The 17,903-nt window shown below is 40.4% G+C and overlaps 1 protein-coding gene across 4 annotated transcripts in view; it reads left to right on the top strand.

Moving 5' to 3' along the window:
• Window positions 1-17,903, top strand: part of CAPN7 (calpain 7) — a 53,382-nt gene that overhangs the window by 16,155 nt on the left and 19,324 nt on the right. For 2 of the 4 annotated variants that reach the window (XR_009620956.2, XM_060685868.2), the window contains exons 2-6: window positions 6,959-7,067; window positions 7,592-7,749; window positions 10,831-10,898; window positions 14,099-14,293; window positions 17,607-17,693. Coding sequence is in view for 3 of the 4 variants with exons in the window: in XM_060685868.2 (XP_060541851.1) it covers window positions 6,959-7,067; window positions 7,592-7,749; window positions 10,831-10,898; window positions 14,099-14,293; window positions 17,607-17,693 (617 nt within the window). In the remaining variant the exon portion in view is untranslated. Of the gene's footprint in view, window positions 1-6,219; window positions 6,239-6,958; window positions 7,068-7,591; window positions 7,791-10,830; window positions 10,899-14,098; window positions 14,294-17,606; window positions 17,694-17,903 lie in introns of those variants that run through there. The other 2 variants (XM_060685869.2, XM_060685873.2) reach the window with 2 other exon arrangements.

Here is a 17,903-nt window from a genome sequence, read left to right on the forward strand (position 1 = left end):
CAGGGGGTCATCGCCCATCCAGAGCCTCAGTGGCTCCGATTGACCGTCTGGCACTTGAGAGGCGGCTGCTGAAGAAGGACCGACTTTCTGACTCGGCCATTGAAATTATCCAATCTGCCAGACGGCCTTCGACGTCTCGTATATACCAAGCTTCTTGGAAGGCCTTCTCGATTTGGTGCTCGGGACACCATGTGGATCCGACTTCGGCCGACATCCCAGAGGTGTTAGATTTCCTCGTGGATGGTTTGAATAAAGGGCTGAAGCCTGCCATATTGAGACGCCAGGTGGCAGCACTTGCAACTGTGCTAGTGTGTGAACCTCATCGTTCCTTGACGCAGAACCCTCGTATCAAGAGTTTTTTGCATGGTGCCTCTAATATTTCACCGCCGGTGGTCCATCGTTTCCCAACTTGGGACTTATCCCTCGTCCTCCAAGCGCTCACCTTGCCTCCCTTTGAGCCGCTGGCTTCTATTCCGCTGAAGTTCTTAACCTTCAAACTTACATTTCTAATTGCGATAACTTCAGCGAGGAGGATTTCCGAACTGACCTCCTTGTCGGTTCGAAGCGACCTTTGCCAGTTTTTTCCGGATAGAGTAGTGTTGAGGTTGGACCCTTCCTTCTCACCAAAGGTGAACTCCTGGTTTCACCAGGCCCAGGAACTCATTCTGCCGAATTTTTGCCCGGATCCTCGGAACCCTAGGGAGAAAAACTGGCATACTCTAGACGTGCGACGGGCCCTCCGCAGATACGTCAGAAGAACTGCGTCTTTTCGTCGTACTGAGGCCTTGCTCGTTTCGTTCCACCCTTCCACTATGGGGAAGAAAGTGACACCAACTACTATAGGTCGCTGGATCAAAGCCTGCATCTCGACGGCATATACTAGCAAGGGCAAGACCATTCCAAGGGGTATTTATGCACATTCCACCCGCAGTGCGGCGACCTCAGCAGCCTGGGCGACTCAGGCATCAGTTCTTGATATATGTCGAGCTGCATCTTGGACGTCTGTTTCGACATTTATTTGACACTACAAAATTGATTCGTTTGCTGCTGCGGAGGCATCCTTTGGCCGTAGGGTTTTGCAACAAGTGGCCGAATCCTGGGGCTCAGGAAACAGTCAGCCTCCCGCCCAGGATCTATGAGCTTGGGTATATCCCAATCCATGGATTGGAGGAGCAGCGTACTTGAAAACGGACATTGACTTACCTCTGAACATCCCTTTTGAGTACGCTGCGACTCCAATCCATAGCCGCCCGTGTTTGGGCTTCCTGTTCTGGAGTTATTTTCCATGTTGTTTTTGTGTTGGTTGAGATTCTAGTTGACATTGGCGCTCCTGTATCTTTGTGAGAAAAGACTGACGGGAGTGACACAGAGGGGGCGTGGCCAGCCAAGAAAGTCTGCACTCAGTTCCCCAGCAACGTGAGGAGAGCTTCCCAATCCATGGATTGGAGTCGCAGCATACTCAAAAGGGACGTTCAGAGGTAAGTCAACGTCCGTTCTCCATTGAGAGTGGAGACCGCAGCCAGGATGGGGTATGACCGCCCAATCAGCTTAAAGGACTGAGTCTGTCAATCAAGCTAAGTCACGCCCTTGTTGCAGGGTAAAGCAGCTTTTGACTCAGTCCTTCAGCGTGAACGGGCGTGTGGGTCCTTTGCTCTGGCTATCCCTTTGCTATCTACCTTATTTGTATTTGGAATTTCTGGTTTTTGACTCAGGATTGTTTTTGCTGTTTTTGACATTGACTACGGACTGTTTGTTCTTATCTTGGATTTTTCAGCTGACTTTGGACTGTTCTGACTTCGATTCTGTGAGTTTACTTTGCCTTGGACTTTGTTCCCTTAGCTGCCTTGGCGGCTCCCTTCGGTCTCCCTAGGGGTTGAATCCTCGAAGGCTGGACTATGCTGGGCTTTCAGCCCCTTTGCCTTCGGATATTTCCCCTTTGTTATCGGACCGATCGCTCAGGCTGTTTGCCTGTTTGGAGACGCTGCGGGCTCTGTGAAGCGGCCATTTTAAACCACTATTTCCTGCCGTTTTCTGACAGAGCCGTTAATTACCAGCCGATTTGGAAGCGCCGCGACTCAGCAAGCAGCGGCGACCTATTTACAAGGCTATTTTTTGCAGTTTCTTTTTTTTTTAATTGAAAAAGTTTTACAAATACAGATTTTCCCCCCTTTTTTCCCCCTCCTCCCTAACCCCCCTCCCCCTCCCCTCCCCCTGTGGCTTCTCCAAAATAAAACCCAAATTAATAACAGATTATATAATACTTTACCATCCTTTTACTCCACCCTCCATATGCTGACCCTTTCTTTCTAACAATATTATTATATCCCCCTTATACTATACATTTCAAAGTAACATTCAGCTGTAAAATTATATAATAAATCCTAATTTAGCAATTTCAACTCATAATCTACCCTTTTCCTCCTCCCCCATGCATATATCTCTTAATTCAAATCTTTTACGTATATTAATATAACATAACATCCCTTTTCTTAAACTAAACAATCAGTAAACTAACCTATCTCCACCCACTTTCCTACAGGTCTACCATACATAATAGTTTTAATATCTTTGTTCTTCTGCCCACACCACTAAAAAATATTTCCATATGTAAATAAAATCCTCAAATAACTTTAAGCTTGTAATCCATATGATATCTTCTGTAATGTCTTTCAACTAGATTGTTAATTCTATCACCCATGTTAAGGTAACATCAAATTCTAGTTCCAACAGTATATTCAGTATCTTCAATTACCATCTGCCCCCATCAATAGTAAATGTTTTCGTATATAAAAAACCACCTGAGTGACTTTATATTTATATTCCATATAGTGTCTTTTGCAATGTTTTTTCATCTAGATTATTAATTCCAACCACCGTGTTAGGGTAACAACCAGATCTTCTGCATGCCCCAATCCCATAGTTCTCTTGCCTTGTAGCTCAGCATAAACGTAATCCATTTGTCAAAGAGTCCAAAATAGAAAGTTCCAATCCACTCAATTTAAGGCCATCTTCCACATCCCAAAAGTACAGCACTGCAGAGATCTGTCACTCTCCTCAAAATAGTATAAACCAATACTTTGCCTCAACTATATTTTCATGTATTCAATCGTCTCTTAAGTAACTGGCATTACACTGTTGTTTAGTCTAAAAAATTTTATTTTTGTAGGACCTGCTTCTTCTTTTCTTAACTTTTGGTGGCTTAAATCTCCATCCTGGTTGCCTTTCTATAAGTTGTATATCAACTGGTTGATTTCCATGCTGGTCTGTAATTTGATAAGTCATCACATTAGAATCCAAAACCACCTCTCTTGTATTTATAGGTAGTCCAACTGTGACCTCTGAAGGAGAATCCAAAAGCAGTTTATCCACAAACGCCTCTATAACTTGTTGTTTTTCCATTACCTCCACCTCCATCTGCTTAGCCTGAATTTCAATCTCTTGTTGATTTTGCTTTTCTTCATTCCCCTCATATGTTATACATGGAGATGTTGAACCCATTTTAAGAACCTTGTAGTAAAATTATTCTGCTTTTTCAACAGTATTTAGTTGATATCTTTCTCCTTGATATCTCAGTATTATACCAACTGGAACATCCCACCTGAATGGGATGTTTTGTTTCTTTAACTCAGTCACCAAAAATCCAAAATCCTTTCTATCTTTTAACATCTTGGGCGGCAGCTCTTTAAATATCCAAATCTTCCTTCCATGCATTTCAAGAGTGGAGTTAAAAGACTTTTGCACAATATCATTTCTTATTTCTTTATCAGTAAAGTAGATCACCACATCTCTAGGCAACTGCCTTTGCTTTGCCACCCAAGAATTAGCTCTGTAGGCCTTATCAATCTTGCAAGATACCTCTTCAGGACTAACCTTTAAAATCCCAGCCAGAACTTGAGCAGACATCTTTCTCAAATCATCTCTGTTATTTTCCTGTAGTCCCCTTATTCTGACCGCAAATTCCATGGACCTGTACTGCATCATTGTAACTTCTTTTTCAATTCTTTGTTTTATATTATCTGTATTATAGGTCCTGTAATCAGCTTCCTTTATTTTGGATTTTACTTCTGAGCTATTATCTTGAATATTTATCAAATCATTTTCAATTCTTTGTATTTTATTGTCCAGATTATCAATTTTATCATCAACTTCCTTTATTTTAGACTCTATTTCTAAATTAATCTCTTTATCCATCCTCATAATTGCGTCTAAGAAACTTTTCAAATGTTGCTTCAGGACCCTACCCTTGTACAGGTCATGGATTGGGTGCGTAGGGGATGGCTGCGTGGGCCGTTACCCACGGAGGTTAAGCCATATTCCATCTGCCAACATGAACTTTCTATTTCCCGGGGGTGCCTTTTGTGGGGCTGCCGAGTGGTGGTTCCCCCTGTATTGCGGCCAACTATTCTGAAACGGCTGCACGATAGCCATCCCGGTATCGAGAGAATGAAGGCCTTAGGCCGTAGTTATGTTTGGTGGCCTAAGCTTGATCAGGCCATCATAGATTGGGTAGCAAGGTGTCAAGTTTGTCAGTCATCCCGGCCAGGGCCCCCGGCTGCCACACCTAGGGAATGGGAGATACCCAGGAATCCGTGGTCCAGGCTGCATATAGATCTAGCAGGGCCGGTTCAGGGCCAGACTTTTCTAATCGTGGTTGATGCGTATTCTAAATGGGTGGAGATTGTTCATATGGCATCAACCACGTCGGACGCTGTGAGCAAGGCTCTCCGTAACATATTTGCCACACGTGGACTTCCCGATGTAATTGTCTTGGACAATGGACCCCAATTTGTTTCGGCAGCGTTTCAGATGTTTTTGATGGGGTTGGGTATTCGTCACGCCTTAGTGGCACCTTATCATCCGTCCAGTAACGGCCGGGCGGAGAGGGCCGTCCGCTTGGCCAAGGACGCTTTGGCCCGTTTCGGCCCCGGTGATTGGCAAGAGAAGATGGAGCGGTACCTTTTGGCGCAGCACTCGACCCCGTGCCCGGTATTCAATCGTAGCCCGGCCGAACTTCTTATGGGCCGGCGACTAAGGACTGTGTTAGATGGGCTACATCCGGACTATACACCTGAGGCACCCGTGGATTCCTCTAGCCAGCCCCGGGTGTTCGGGATTGGTGATGGCGTTTATGCCAGGAATTATGGGGGTGATCCTTTGTGGCTTCCTGGACGTATTATTTTAGTCACGGGGCCCCGTTCTTACAGGGTCGAACTTGAGGATGGCTGGACCTGGCGGCGCCATATAGACCAGCTAAGGAGTCGCATTACGGCTCGGACCTGGGGTAACGAGGAGCCGGACATGTTTGGTGCACTTCCGATGGCTGATCCGGTGGACGATAGTACTCTAGAGGCTCCGTCGTTGGGGTCTTCACGTTCACCTGTTGTAATTACAGCTCCTTCATTGCCAGAGGTACCCGTAGATGTTCTTGAACGATCATCAAATATTCCACCATCTTCAGACCAGCTACCTCCATCTATGACATTTCAGGAAGTACCGGAGATGGCGTCACCCCCTGATCGCTTGGACGGCGATTTGCGCCGGTCCGGGCGTATATGTAGGCGTCCAGGTTATCTGGACGATTATTGTACTATCTAAAGAGGGAGGAGTGTTACGATCTGATGAACGGCCGCCCAGCAACGGGAGGCTTCCTGATCGGCTGAGCTGATAGCTCGGCCGGCGGGAGGTGTGAATGTTTTAAAGTGTTTTATTGGCCGTGCGAGCCTAGCTGCAATTTAAATAGCGGCTGCGCACGACCGATGTTAGGTTACATTTTAACCCTTGTGCTTGTTGCTGTGAATAAACCGTGTTGCTTACCTTGGTCTCTTATCCGCCATTCTCAATTCAGAACACAGGTCGCTTTGGATTTGGACTCTATCCTTCAGGTACCGTTGATTGACACTCCTGTTGTTGCGCTGTTACCTAACCCTAATGTTCCTGGCGAGCCCGACGAGGGTCTTAGTCCTGATGACTGTCGCTTGGATCTGGTTCTCCAGAGAGCCTTTCAGGGGTCCGTCTGGGCGATCAGGGCAGCTACCACGGCGTCCTTCTTCAATCAGACTAACCTGCTCTGGTTGCGTCAACACTCGAGTCAGACAGGACTTAAACAAGATTGTGGCAGCTGTTCAATTTTCTGCAGACTCTACCCTGAATGCGGCCAGATTCGCGGCCAAGTCCTTGGCTTCTTCTGTCACGGCTTGCCGCTTGGTCTGGCTCCGTCACTGGCAGGCGGATGCCAGACGTAAGTGGCGCTTGGCATCAGTTCTCTTTCGGGGAGCGAAACTGTTTGGGGATGCTCTAGATCCGTTCCTCACAGAAACTAGGGACAAGAAGAAAGTTTTGGCGGCAGTCTATCGTAGAGGAGAATCACGTTTTTCTCCATATCCCCCTCGTCCCCTTCCCCAAGGAATAAAAATTATTTACAGTACTTTGACCCTGAGTGAGCATGAGTACATACCTTTTACTACAAGATAAATCAGCCCAACATGTCTTAATGCAGTAGCATCCTGTTTGGGTTCATGCCTTTTTAAGCCTAACCATGATAGCTTCTTTAATGAGGCTGCACCCTCATTAAGATGACTATCCCATCTTAGGGGCATATCTAAACTCTGCTTTTAGATATTTAAAGGGGCTCAAATGAAGCTTTAAAGTTTAAACAATCTACTGAGGTTCTTATAACTTCTTTTTTTAAATGAACATTTTGGCCATGCTTTCTCTGATGTCATTTACCTGACTACCCTCAAGTCTCATTTTAAAAAAAACAAAATTTGAGTTTTACTCATAACTAGAAAAGCAGTTGTGTATAAGCATACAAATTTTGAGAATCCTTTGCAAAATTCTAAAATGGTACCATGTTTTAATGAATTCTTTGAAAACCACTTGCCACATCTATTTATACTGATATCATTAAAGCTACCGCTTTTAGAAAATTTCATACTTGGGATATGTTTTCTTTCCTCAGGAAGCTGCACAAGCCTTGATTTATGCTGCAATGGCAGGATCAACCTTAGAAAATATTCCAGGGAAAATAAGTGAATATTTAGAAAGAGTTCAAGCTTTATATACTGCAGGTAAATAATAAAAATACTTTTTGTTTTCACTACCATGCTACTCAACAGTCTAATACAGTATCATTTCCCAAATCCAGAACCACATCTCTTCATACGGGAAGTGAATACTTTTCATGGACTTACAAAATTTACCAGAGAGGGGTCCCACTTTTTCTTTTCTGGAGATAAAGGAATTTTGTAATGTATGAAATGTCTTGATTCCTTTTAAGGGCAAAAATATGCCATTATTTCTCTTGAACTGAGTGGTTATTCCTTTTGAAGTTTCTTCCATTGTATTTTGTTGTCCAAACTCTCAGTTTTTGAGAGAGTTTATTAAATTGTTCTTGCATATGGTTTACATAAATACATATCAGTAACAGTTTTCATGTGTAAACCCCCGACTTGCTAATGAATATTATTTTTATTTAATTATTTAGCTATTAGTAAAATTTATATCTAGCCTTTTATGCAGATATTGCATTTCTAATAAGAAAAGTTCATCAGTTACTAAATAAGGCGAGATAATAATTTTCTCCCTAATTTAGTTCAATTGCAGAAAGTTGATCCCTTGAAATCAAAGCAGCAACTGGACTTGGAGCGTGCCCATTTCCTGGTTACCCAAGCTTTTGATGAAGATGAAAAAGGCAACAATGAGGAAGCTATAGAGCTGTACACGGAAGCGGTGGAGCTCTGTTTGAAAACAGTACGTTAAGCTACCACTTAACTTGGTGGATTTATATTATGGTAAGAAACCCTTCCCTTTATTCAGGTGACTTTCAGGCAGATGTGCACATACATCCATATTTTCTTGATTGATTTAGAAACTTGATTATACTATATCTGGTTAGCGCCAACAAGAAAGACTATGGAAGGCAATAAAGAAAATCTCTTTTTTTTTCTGGAGGGAAATTTCAATAAGATAAATAACCAACCAGTGTTTTGGATCAGATAAGCCCTTTGAATTAGCTTCTAATTTTTAAAGCAGAAAATATGATGTATGCACATACCCTTCACCTCTAGATAAAAAAGTGGTACCTGTGTTTCTATTCAGGAAAGTTTTTGTGATTTGGAATACTGCTGAGAATGAATTGTCCTGAGCCTTTATTTCAGATTTATTTTTTATTTATTTTATTTTTGTTTATTAAATTGTTTGCTGCCCTTCTCACCACAGTGTTATTTTTACATTTTTCATATTAAAAAAACATTCTAGAACAATTTTAGGTACTTTTTCCAACAAATGAGTTACAATACTATTACTGAAATAGGAACAGAAGATTTTAGAGTTTGTGAGCCCGTTTCCCTGAATATCTCTGATTTCTACTCTTTATCCATTAAGTTACCATATTTTTCGGACTATAAGATGTATCTGACTATAAGACGCATCTAAATTTAGAAGAGGAAAACAACAAGTTTTTGGCCTCCACGCACCCCATTTTCGGGCCTTTTTTCGGGCCTTTTACAGCCTTTTTTTTACCTGTTTTTAAGGCTTTTTTCAGCCCATTTTTGAGGCTTTTTCCAGGCTGTTTTTGAAGCTTTTTTTAGCCTGTTTTGGGGGCTTTTTTCGGCCCATTTTTTCTGAAAAACTGGCTGAAAAAAGCCTCAAAAATGGGCCTGAAAAAGGCCTGAAAATGGGGCATGTGGAGGTCAAAAAATTGCTGTGGGCGGGCGGGGCTTCGGCATTATTAGGTCTATAAGACGCACAGACATTTTCACCCCCTTTTGGGAGACAAAAAAGTGTGTCTTATACTCCAAAAAATACGGTAAATGTTAAGGGCAAAAAAAAAAGTTTCAGTAGTGGTTGAAATCAGTGAAACGTGTCTATGGTTATAATAAATTTGCTCCAGTGATTTCAGTGAAACTTGTGATCAGATAGATTATAACACAACCCTGAACTGAATTTGAATTTGTAAAAACCTACTCACAATAACTTCACTGTTTCATGTCTGAAGCAAAAAAGAAGCTGTAGAGTACATAGGAGCATTTATATCTATAAATCCCAAACAGCTCTTTTCCTTGCATTAGGTAGCAGTTATGGAGGATAGTTGGCTAGTTCTGGTGAAAGCATAGCACAGCTGCATACATTTGATTTGCAACTTCAGTCTAGTGATAATACTTTGAATGTTGCAGGTACCATTTTTTTATACTATTTTAGTGAATATTATAGGCAAAACATCTTAGAGGAAGAGCTCACAATCATGATGTAACTCCACCAAGTATGACTCTCTCTTGTCCTCTTCTTCTCCGCCTTCTTGAAAGAATCTTGGTATTTTGAGTAAAATTGAATTTAGGTTTGCTTTATTTCCTTAAATTCTTGAAATCTCTCTGTTTTAACTGCTGGCATTAACATCAGTAGTTTTGCTTTGTTCATTAATTAAAGCTGGACTTACTACAGATGAAATATTTTTCCTTCTACATGTCTACAATAATTATATTTTCAAGGATTGGAGGATCACCTAACTGTTTTGTTCTAATTGAGAATTATGGTTACTTAGATGGTTGGATTGATTACAGTAGTGATATTTCCAATAAAGGAGAATATTTGTAGCCCAGGATTGGAATTAGGCTCCTTGGTGCTCTCTAAAATTGGTTCTTTTCTTGTAGACATTTCATTACCCAAACTGTATCATCCTCCGTGCTAGCATCAATGCTAATTTGGGTAATGTCTGCAAAAAAACAGCCAAGCTCAGAAAGCAACAATGACCCATGATAGAAATATTTGTATGACAACTAGCCAAGTAGATTTTCATTTAACCTGTTATGTCTTTGTAGCATAGGTACAGTAATTATGGTATAGTGTGCTTTGTGAATCACAAATTGGGTAAACTGTGGGTAAGCAGACAAAACCAGGGGCGGGTTTCAAAACCCATTGCTACCAGTTTGCTGGGCACTCGCATAGATGCGCAACACTTCTGTGTATGCACAGAAGCATTCAGGTGGGTGGGTGGAGCCTCCCGCCACCACTGCTACTGGTTCACCTGATCAGGGGCAAACCAGCAGTAACCCACCACTGGACTTGTGAAGTGACTATGAGGAAAAGTCTCAACAGCATCTCAGAATACCAAACCATAAAGGTAGGAAATACCATGTTTCTCCAAAAAGATGACCCACCTTGAAAAGAAGCCCTATCACATTTTTGAGCGCATGTGATCAAATTAAGCCCCGCCCACCCCAGGGTGCAGGGGCTGGGGCGAGGCAAACAGGTAAAAAATAAGCTAGGGTGGGTATGGGGGGTGGAGCTGCCCTACTTACAAGGCCTCGCACACCCCAACACCTGACTTGCCTTCTTCTGCGGCTGCTTGCCACCACTCGCATGCATCGCCCCGGCCTCCATTTCCTCTTCAGATGCCTGCCGCAAGGCAAAAAGGAGGTCAGGGTGATGCGTGTCAGTGGCGGCAAGTGGCCGCAGAAGAAGTGAGCTCCTGCTGGGCGTGGCTGTCAGTGCCACCGCCGTGAGGTGGGTCAATAATTAGAACCCTCCAAAAAGAAGGCCTAGCCGTTTTGTCAGGGGTCAAAAGAAAATAAGACCCAGCCTTCCTTTTGGAGAAACACAGTAGTGGATTTAGTTTTTATTCACTGTACAACATTAGCTTCTAATTAGTTGTATCTGAGCAATTTTAGTTTATATATTGGTGACGGAAGGTGCTAATAATAGCCTGATATGGTTATACCTTCTCCATTTTCTATAAACAGTTGTGTAGTAAATGGGAAAGAAAATTTACTGAGCTGATTTATTTTATAGATAGTTTAATAGACTATTTTCCTTCTTATTTTTTCAATATTCCAGTCTAATGAAACATCAGAAACAGTTCTTCAAATCAAACTGAAGCAACTAGCTCGACAGGCATTGGACAGGTAAACTTCTTGGAATTTTGTACATGTATATTATATGATAGTTTCCATTATTTCATCGCTTATAACACTGAGTGTGGTAAACAGAGGAGAGACAAGTTTCAACAACTAAACAACTAAAAAGTTTCAAATGTATTCACAACCATCACTGCACTTTTATTTTTCAGCCTACAACTAATTAATTTATCTACTATTTTAATATACAAAATAAAAATATAAAGCAGGAATATGAGGGTCACTCTAAATGTCTCTTTTTCTAGTTTTAAGCAATTTACTGTTGACTTGGTTGATTAGGAACCCTATGATATTTGTTCTGCAATGTCTGGAGAGCTTAGATTTCTATACTTACGATCCAGATAGCGATCCAGAACTATGGCATAAAACATGTCTGAGGTATACAAGAAGACATTTTAACTGTTTGAAAATAATGCTGAATATTTTTTCATTCTGGTTTGTTCAATATTGGTATAAAACAAGACATAATAATTAAATCAGAAATCTTATATGTAATCGGAGGAACCGGAAGCGTCGTGGCGATACTGGCTGGGAAATAGCAAAGCTCCGATGGGCTTCACGAAAACCCAGCCAGACAAACCGCTGTCAGGGGATCTTTGGACCAGAACCGTCTTGGAGGGACGGGGCAGAGATAGAGGTGTCTTGAAAGATCAAAGAGAAGCAGGCAAGCTCCTCAGAAGGTCGGAGACAGCTCTTTGACCTGACGGTTGGGGAGGCCGCCATTATGTCCCTACAAGCTGGGGCAACCGGATTAAGATGTGAGCAGGAGTGGAGAATGAACAGAGTATTGTTACCGGGTGAGTAATTGGCCAACTCACAGCTAAGAAGAAAAAAATTTAAAAGGTTGAAAGAAGTCCCAACGACTAATTAGCGGCTAATTGGCACTCGGGAATTTAAGCGAAAGAACAAAAGGAATTTTAAAACTAAAACTAAAGCTTTAAAAAGAACCTTTCACCAGGATTTAAAACTGGATTTGGATGAAATTAAAATAAGACAAGAAAAAGGGAGATAGAGAAGTATTCTTTAAACAACAAAAGGATTTAATTCGGAGAAGAGGAAATAATCATTTTTGTGGATCTACAAAGGGATATTTTGTGGCTGCAGGATTTGTGAATTGGAGAGAGACATCTGCTGGTGGAAAGAAAGTATCGTACTAAACTTATTTATATCATTGTGATAAAATTCTGGAAGTACTGTACAATGTTTTGTTTATATAACTAGAACGTGATTGCAAGAGGAGCAGGGAGAACAAAGACTGAAATTGGAATGGCTCAAAGGAACGTTTGAATTGGACACTATCTGGAAAGATAAAAAAGAAAAAAAGACACTACATGGACTTTGAATATAAATTATATGTAAAGTAATAATAAACTTAAAAATCCTTGCCTTTTAAATTGATAACATGGAGAATTGGGAAGGAAATTAATGAAAATAAAGATACAGATAATTACACTGGAATTAACAGTGACAGAATAAAAAAGATGATTACACTGGGATTAACAGTGACAGAATAAAATGATTACACTGGAATTAACAGTGATAAAATAAAAAACGATTACACTGGGATTAACTGATAAAATAAAAAAGATGATCACACTGGGATTAACAGTGACAGAATAAAAAAGATGATTATACTGGGATTAATAGTGATAGAATAAAAATGGATAAGGGGGAATACATCTCAAAAAGGAAGAGAAGAGAAAGAAATGGGGAAGAAAAGGAGGAGAAGAAGGCAAGGGAATGGGAGAAAGGGAGGAAAGTGTCAAGAAATGGAATTGTGAAGAAATTAAAAGGAAATAGGAGATAGTAAAAAGGAATTTAAAAGATGAATATGCTAATTGAAGAGAAGGATGTTAACTTTAGAAATCATGTAAAAAACAATTTAGAAGGAATTATTGTACAATACACATTATTGTAAAAGGGATATAAGTAAAGATAAAATGAAATGTGAGTAAGTAAAAAAGAAGAAATACTCTATTTGATATAAAATAGATCAGTAGATGCAATGTGAAAGACAGAATGGACTATATATTTTGTTGTTGGAAGATATACAAATTCGAGAGAAATAATAGTAACAAAATAATTGAAATTAAGGGGAAAATTGAAATGTAAAATTGAATAAAATGGAAATGTTAATAAATGATGGAAGTAAGAATAAAACACTACATGTAAGAAATAAAATAGAAGAAAGATATTGTTAAGGGTTGGAAGGTTATACTAGTAAAGGATTTAAGATAAAAATGGAATAAGTTGAAATACATTGTTAATAATTAAAAGATAAGGGAAATTTTGAGAAAATAAATGAAAAAAAAATTGGGGTTGCTTGGACACCATAGTGGAAAATAGAAAATAGATATAGCAATAGAGAGAGATGAAAGAGGAATAGAGGGATGGAAGGGAGGAAGAAGGAGAGAGAGGAATGGGAAGAAAGGAAAGAGGAGAGGAAGTAAGGAAGGGGAAATAAGAGTAGGAGAGAGGGTTAGAAAGGAAGAAAGAGAGGAGGAGAGGGAGAAAGGAAGGGGAAGTAGAGAAGGAGTAGGAGAAGCCGGAAGAAGAAAGTAGAAAGGGAAGAAGGGAGGGAGAGATTGAGAAGAAAGATTGCTGTACAATAAAAAAGATAAAATGGAAGAAAGGCAACCCCGAACATGCATAAATGTACTAGGATAAAGAATGAGTTATTAAAAAATAAAAGAGAATAAATATGAGTTAAAACAGAAAAATTAGAATTTGAGGGTGAATTAAGATGTTGTTTATATAAATAAGCATATAAATTTTAAGACAGGATTAAAAAATGGAAAAAGGAAATTTTGGCAAAAATTGTAACTGAGTAAAATGTACTTGAATATGTTAAATTGTATAAGTTATGATATGCCATATCTTCATAAAATATGTGGGTGAAAATGGGGGGAGGGATTAATAAAACTTGATTTTAAAAAAAGAAATCTTATATGTAATCATAGCTCATATACATATGATTTAAGTTTTGTGTAAAGTAACTTGGAATAATTGAGTTGAACTTAATTCCCAGGTACTCATCAGTTTAATTGGTGAGAGCAAAATCCACCAATTCTGCTGAGTTTTGTTTGACCCTTGTGGTTTTTATGTCTATAGGGAAGCATATAAGGTTTAAGAATGAACACATTCTTTTTGCTATATTGCAGTTGCCATTTCTTTTAACTTAATTGTAGAGCTGAAGCACTGAAAAATTCAAAGGCATCTCAGAAAGACAAGCCAGCTCCAGTGAAGCAAGGTCAGCTAGTGAGAACTTTTTTCCCATTGGGACCTGATTTTTCCTTGAATGATAAGCCACAGTCCATCAGACCTGTTCATGCTAGTGAACCTCAAGGTCAGCGATATACTGTGGAGGAGATCCAAGTACTCAGGTAAGGGAGGAAAAATATATTCTGCAATATGTTTATATAAAACTAGCTGGACACCCATGCTTCGCTATGAAACTATGTGATCGGGCATGATAAATTGAGACTTAAAGCCTGAAACATAATGTAGAATGTGTAACTCTGTAGCATCAGAGCATGTTAATATAAGGCATCTGGCAGTTGGAACAGAGGGGGAGGGGAGTAGAATGTCCCAGCCCATAGGCCAGATGAGTCACACGCTGGTCATGCCCACACCCAGTTTAGCGAAGAGGTAACATCAGAACGTGTTAATATAAGACAACTGGCAGTTGGGACAGAGTTCTTTTCAGGTGGGGAGTGGGAGTAGAACGTCTAACTCCTTAGCATCAGACTGCGAATATAATACTGTATATGAAATACTAATGATCAGATGGTCATTTCGAAAAATCCTTTCTTAGCAAGCACTAGAAGCCAAGAGGAACATACATACCAAATTTCAAATTTGTAGGCTTTACCGTTCTGGAGATTTCGTGATGAGTGAGTGGTATTTGGCTTATATATATATAGATGTAGTTCCTAATCTAGGCTACAGCCTAGTTTATTGAATAAGCTAACTTAAATAAATGAGTGTAGATTTTAATGCTGAAAAATACTATCCTAGAGATAAATGCAGCAAATTGTCTATATAGATTAAATTTGCTATTTCATAATTCTTAAAATCGGCATGCGGACTTGCTTATTGATGAGTGTATATCAGGAAGTTAATAACATTTTCTTCAGGAAGCGAATGAAAGAAGAAAAACTGTTGCTAATATTATGGTCTGAAACTTCCTTCATGCCAAGCTTAGCTCTGGATAATTTACACATCCATATATTTTTCCTATCTTAAGAGAGAAGTTTATTGCTGCCACCTTCTGGATGGTTTCATCCATTGTCTAATCTGTGTGCACATGTGAAGCATGAGAGTTTCACAAACGGGGCCGCAGTCCAGTGGTCAACAGGCCACAGCGTGGTAATGGGCCACAGCCCACAGGTTGGGCACGCTTGGTCTAATCTGGAAATTAGCCTGGAAATTCCCAGATTGTCTGTCTTAATTTTCTTCATTAAACAAGTTCAGATAGATTCTTCCACTCTTTTTGGAGATGGTTATAATATTGCATAATAAATAACTGAACCAGCTTTCTTCAAGCTGCTCCCTTTCAGATGTGATGGCTGCAGATATTTAGAATAGAGTTCATGGAGATTTGAGGAGTTGGTACTCATTGCATGATAGGAAGCAATAGCATGGGAAAGACTAGATCTAGTTGATCTAGCATCACATTTTTATATGTTTTAAACAATTAAATGTAAAATTTTGTTTAAAGCAATACAGGTAGTCCTCAGCTGGAACACCAGTTTCCATTGCTAAGCAGGGAGGTCATTAAGTCAATTGTGCCTCTGGAATTTTTAGGTTAATCATGTGGTTATTAATGAATCTGGCTTTCCCCATTGATTTTGCTTCTTGGAAGCCAAGCGGAAAGGTTGCAAATGGCAATTAACATTACCCCAGGATGCTGCAACCATTGTAAATACATGCTGTTGCCAAATGCCTAAATTTTGATCACATCATCTTGGGGATGCTGCAATAGTCATAAGTGCAAGGACTAGTTATAAGTCACTTTTCCAGTGCCATTGTAACTTTGAACAGTTGCTAAATGAATGTTGTATGGGGAGGACTATCTGTGGAAGCATCTAAGGGGAGTGCTGCAGGAACTGTGGCTGGTTCAGTTGAAAGAGGTAGAGTAGCCTGGTTGTCAGAAAGTGTTTTTCTTTTTAAGAAATCCTTTATTACTAGACATTTCCACCTTAAATTGAAGTAAAAATGTCTACTTATTGGGGGAAAAAGATAATTTCAAAATCTGTAAGCATTAAGGTGCCCTATGGCAAAGATCTCCTACCCTCAGTCTGCGGATCACTACTGGTCTGTAGCCTATTGGAACCAGCTGCACAAGTGGTTGGCAAGCACGGGAAGCTCCATTTGCACAAGCAGCCTACATACAGGTGAAATCATCCCCTTCCCACCGCTGCCAGTCCACAGAGCAGGAAAAATTGAGGACCGCTACCCTATGGCAAGCATTTAGTTGAAATAGTAAGCAGTGTTAGTATTTGAATAAGACTACAGATAATCCCCGGGTTATGAGCATTTCCTTAGCAAACGTTCAATAAGTGCCCCCTAGTGTTTACAAACAAGTCCTGAAACTATGACTCTTGCAGCACCACAGCAATTGTTCACCCTTACGAACAACGACAGAGGCTCTGCCACATTCGTCCTGCACTTTGCCGGCCAAAAGGGAGTGTTGGATGGGCAGGCCCGCTCTTCCGAACCTCCATTTTGGCCTGAAAGTGTCAGATGAGGCCTGTGCAGGCCTAAACAGAGCTCTGTTTTTGCTGGCAAAATGCCAGGTGAGGCCTGCGCATACCAAAATGGATCTGCAGACGGATGCATACAGCTGAGATGCTGGAGAGGAGATAGCTTTCTAGAGCTTCACATGGTAAGTGACCCAATGCGGCAGATTGGGTGGGAGGGGAAGCAATTGTGTGGAGCATGAGGTATTTCATTGGGTTGGGGAGTTGTTGGGTGGTCTTAAGCAGGTGGCCTATTTCATCATTAGGCCCTCCCATGGTCTTCTCACCCTGTAATACCTCACATGCACTTAACGAGCCATGCATTTGATTAGCAAATGTATGAGTAAAAGGAGGGAGTGATCCCATTCAAGGTATGAGACTCACTCCCACGAATCCTCGAGTTATGAATGGAATGGGCAGGCTCCATTACATTCATAACTCGAGGACAACCTATATATGGAATTCTAGGGCTCTTAGATTAGGAAGTTGAAAAAAAATCTTCCTGGAAAAAGACCATAGGAACCACCTTGTAGTAAAATCAAGAAAAATACTTGGATTTAACCATAGAAATTGTTTAATGGCAGCACTTGCCATAAACAAAGGGATCTAGGGTCTTCTCAGCAGGAAATGAATCTAAACACAATTTTTAAGCTTTTCAAAGTGATCATCATGTAGTTTTAATTATTCTGTCACATATCTCTATTGCTCTGTCACTTTGAAAGGTGGAATATTGGAATACTTTTAAAACAATAGGTTGCTCTCTAAACAGGACTTTCAGTGCAAACTGAAGAAAAATTACACTGAAGACCTATATGTTTAATTCAGGTCTCATAGCAGGAAGGGACCCAAATACTAGGCAGAACAAATCCACATTTGTTCATAAGCGGCTAGCATGAAGAGAAAGAAGTAGAATTTGAACAGATCTGTTTTTCTAACATGTTTCCTTTGTATTTAGGAAGACATCAAAAATAAATGGCATTGAATATGTCCCTTTCATGAGTGTTGACCTGAGAGAACGTTTTGCTTTTCCAATACCTTTCTCGTAAGTTTATCTTTGTACTCACCAAATACTTTTTTCACTGCTCACTATTTAGAGCAGGGGTGTCAAACTCACATCATCACAGCGGTGTCATAAGATGTATTGGGACTTTTTCCCCCTTCGCTAAACCGGGTGGAGGTGTGGCCAGCACTTGATGCATCTGGTCCACGGGCAGGGAATTTGACAGCCCTGATTTAGAGCTTTCAGTATTGT

The sequence above is a fragment of the Pantherophis guttatus genome, chromosome 4 (genome assembly GCF_059756535.1).
Source record: "Pantherophis guttatus breed Tessera chromosome 4, ASM5975653v1, whole genome shotgun sequence".
Classification (NCBI taxonomy): Eukaryota; Metazoa; Chordata; class Lepidosauria; order Squamata; family Colubridae; genus Pantherophis; species Pantherophis guttatus.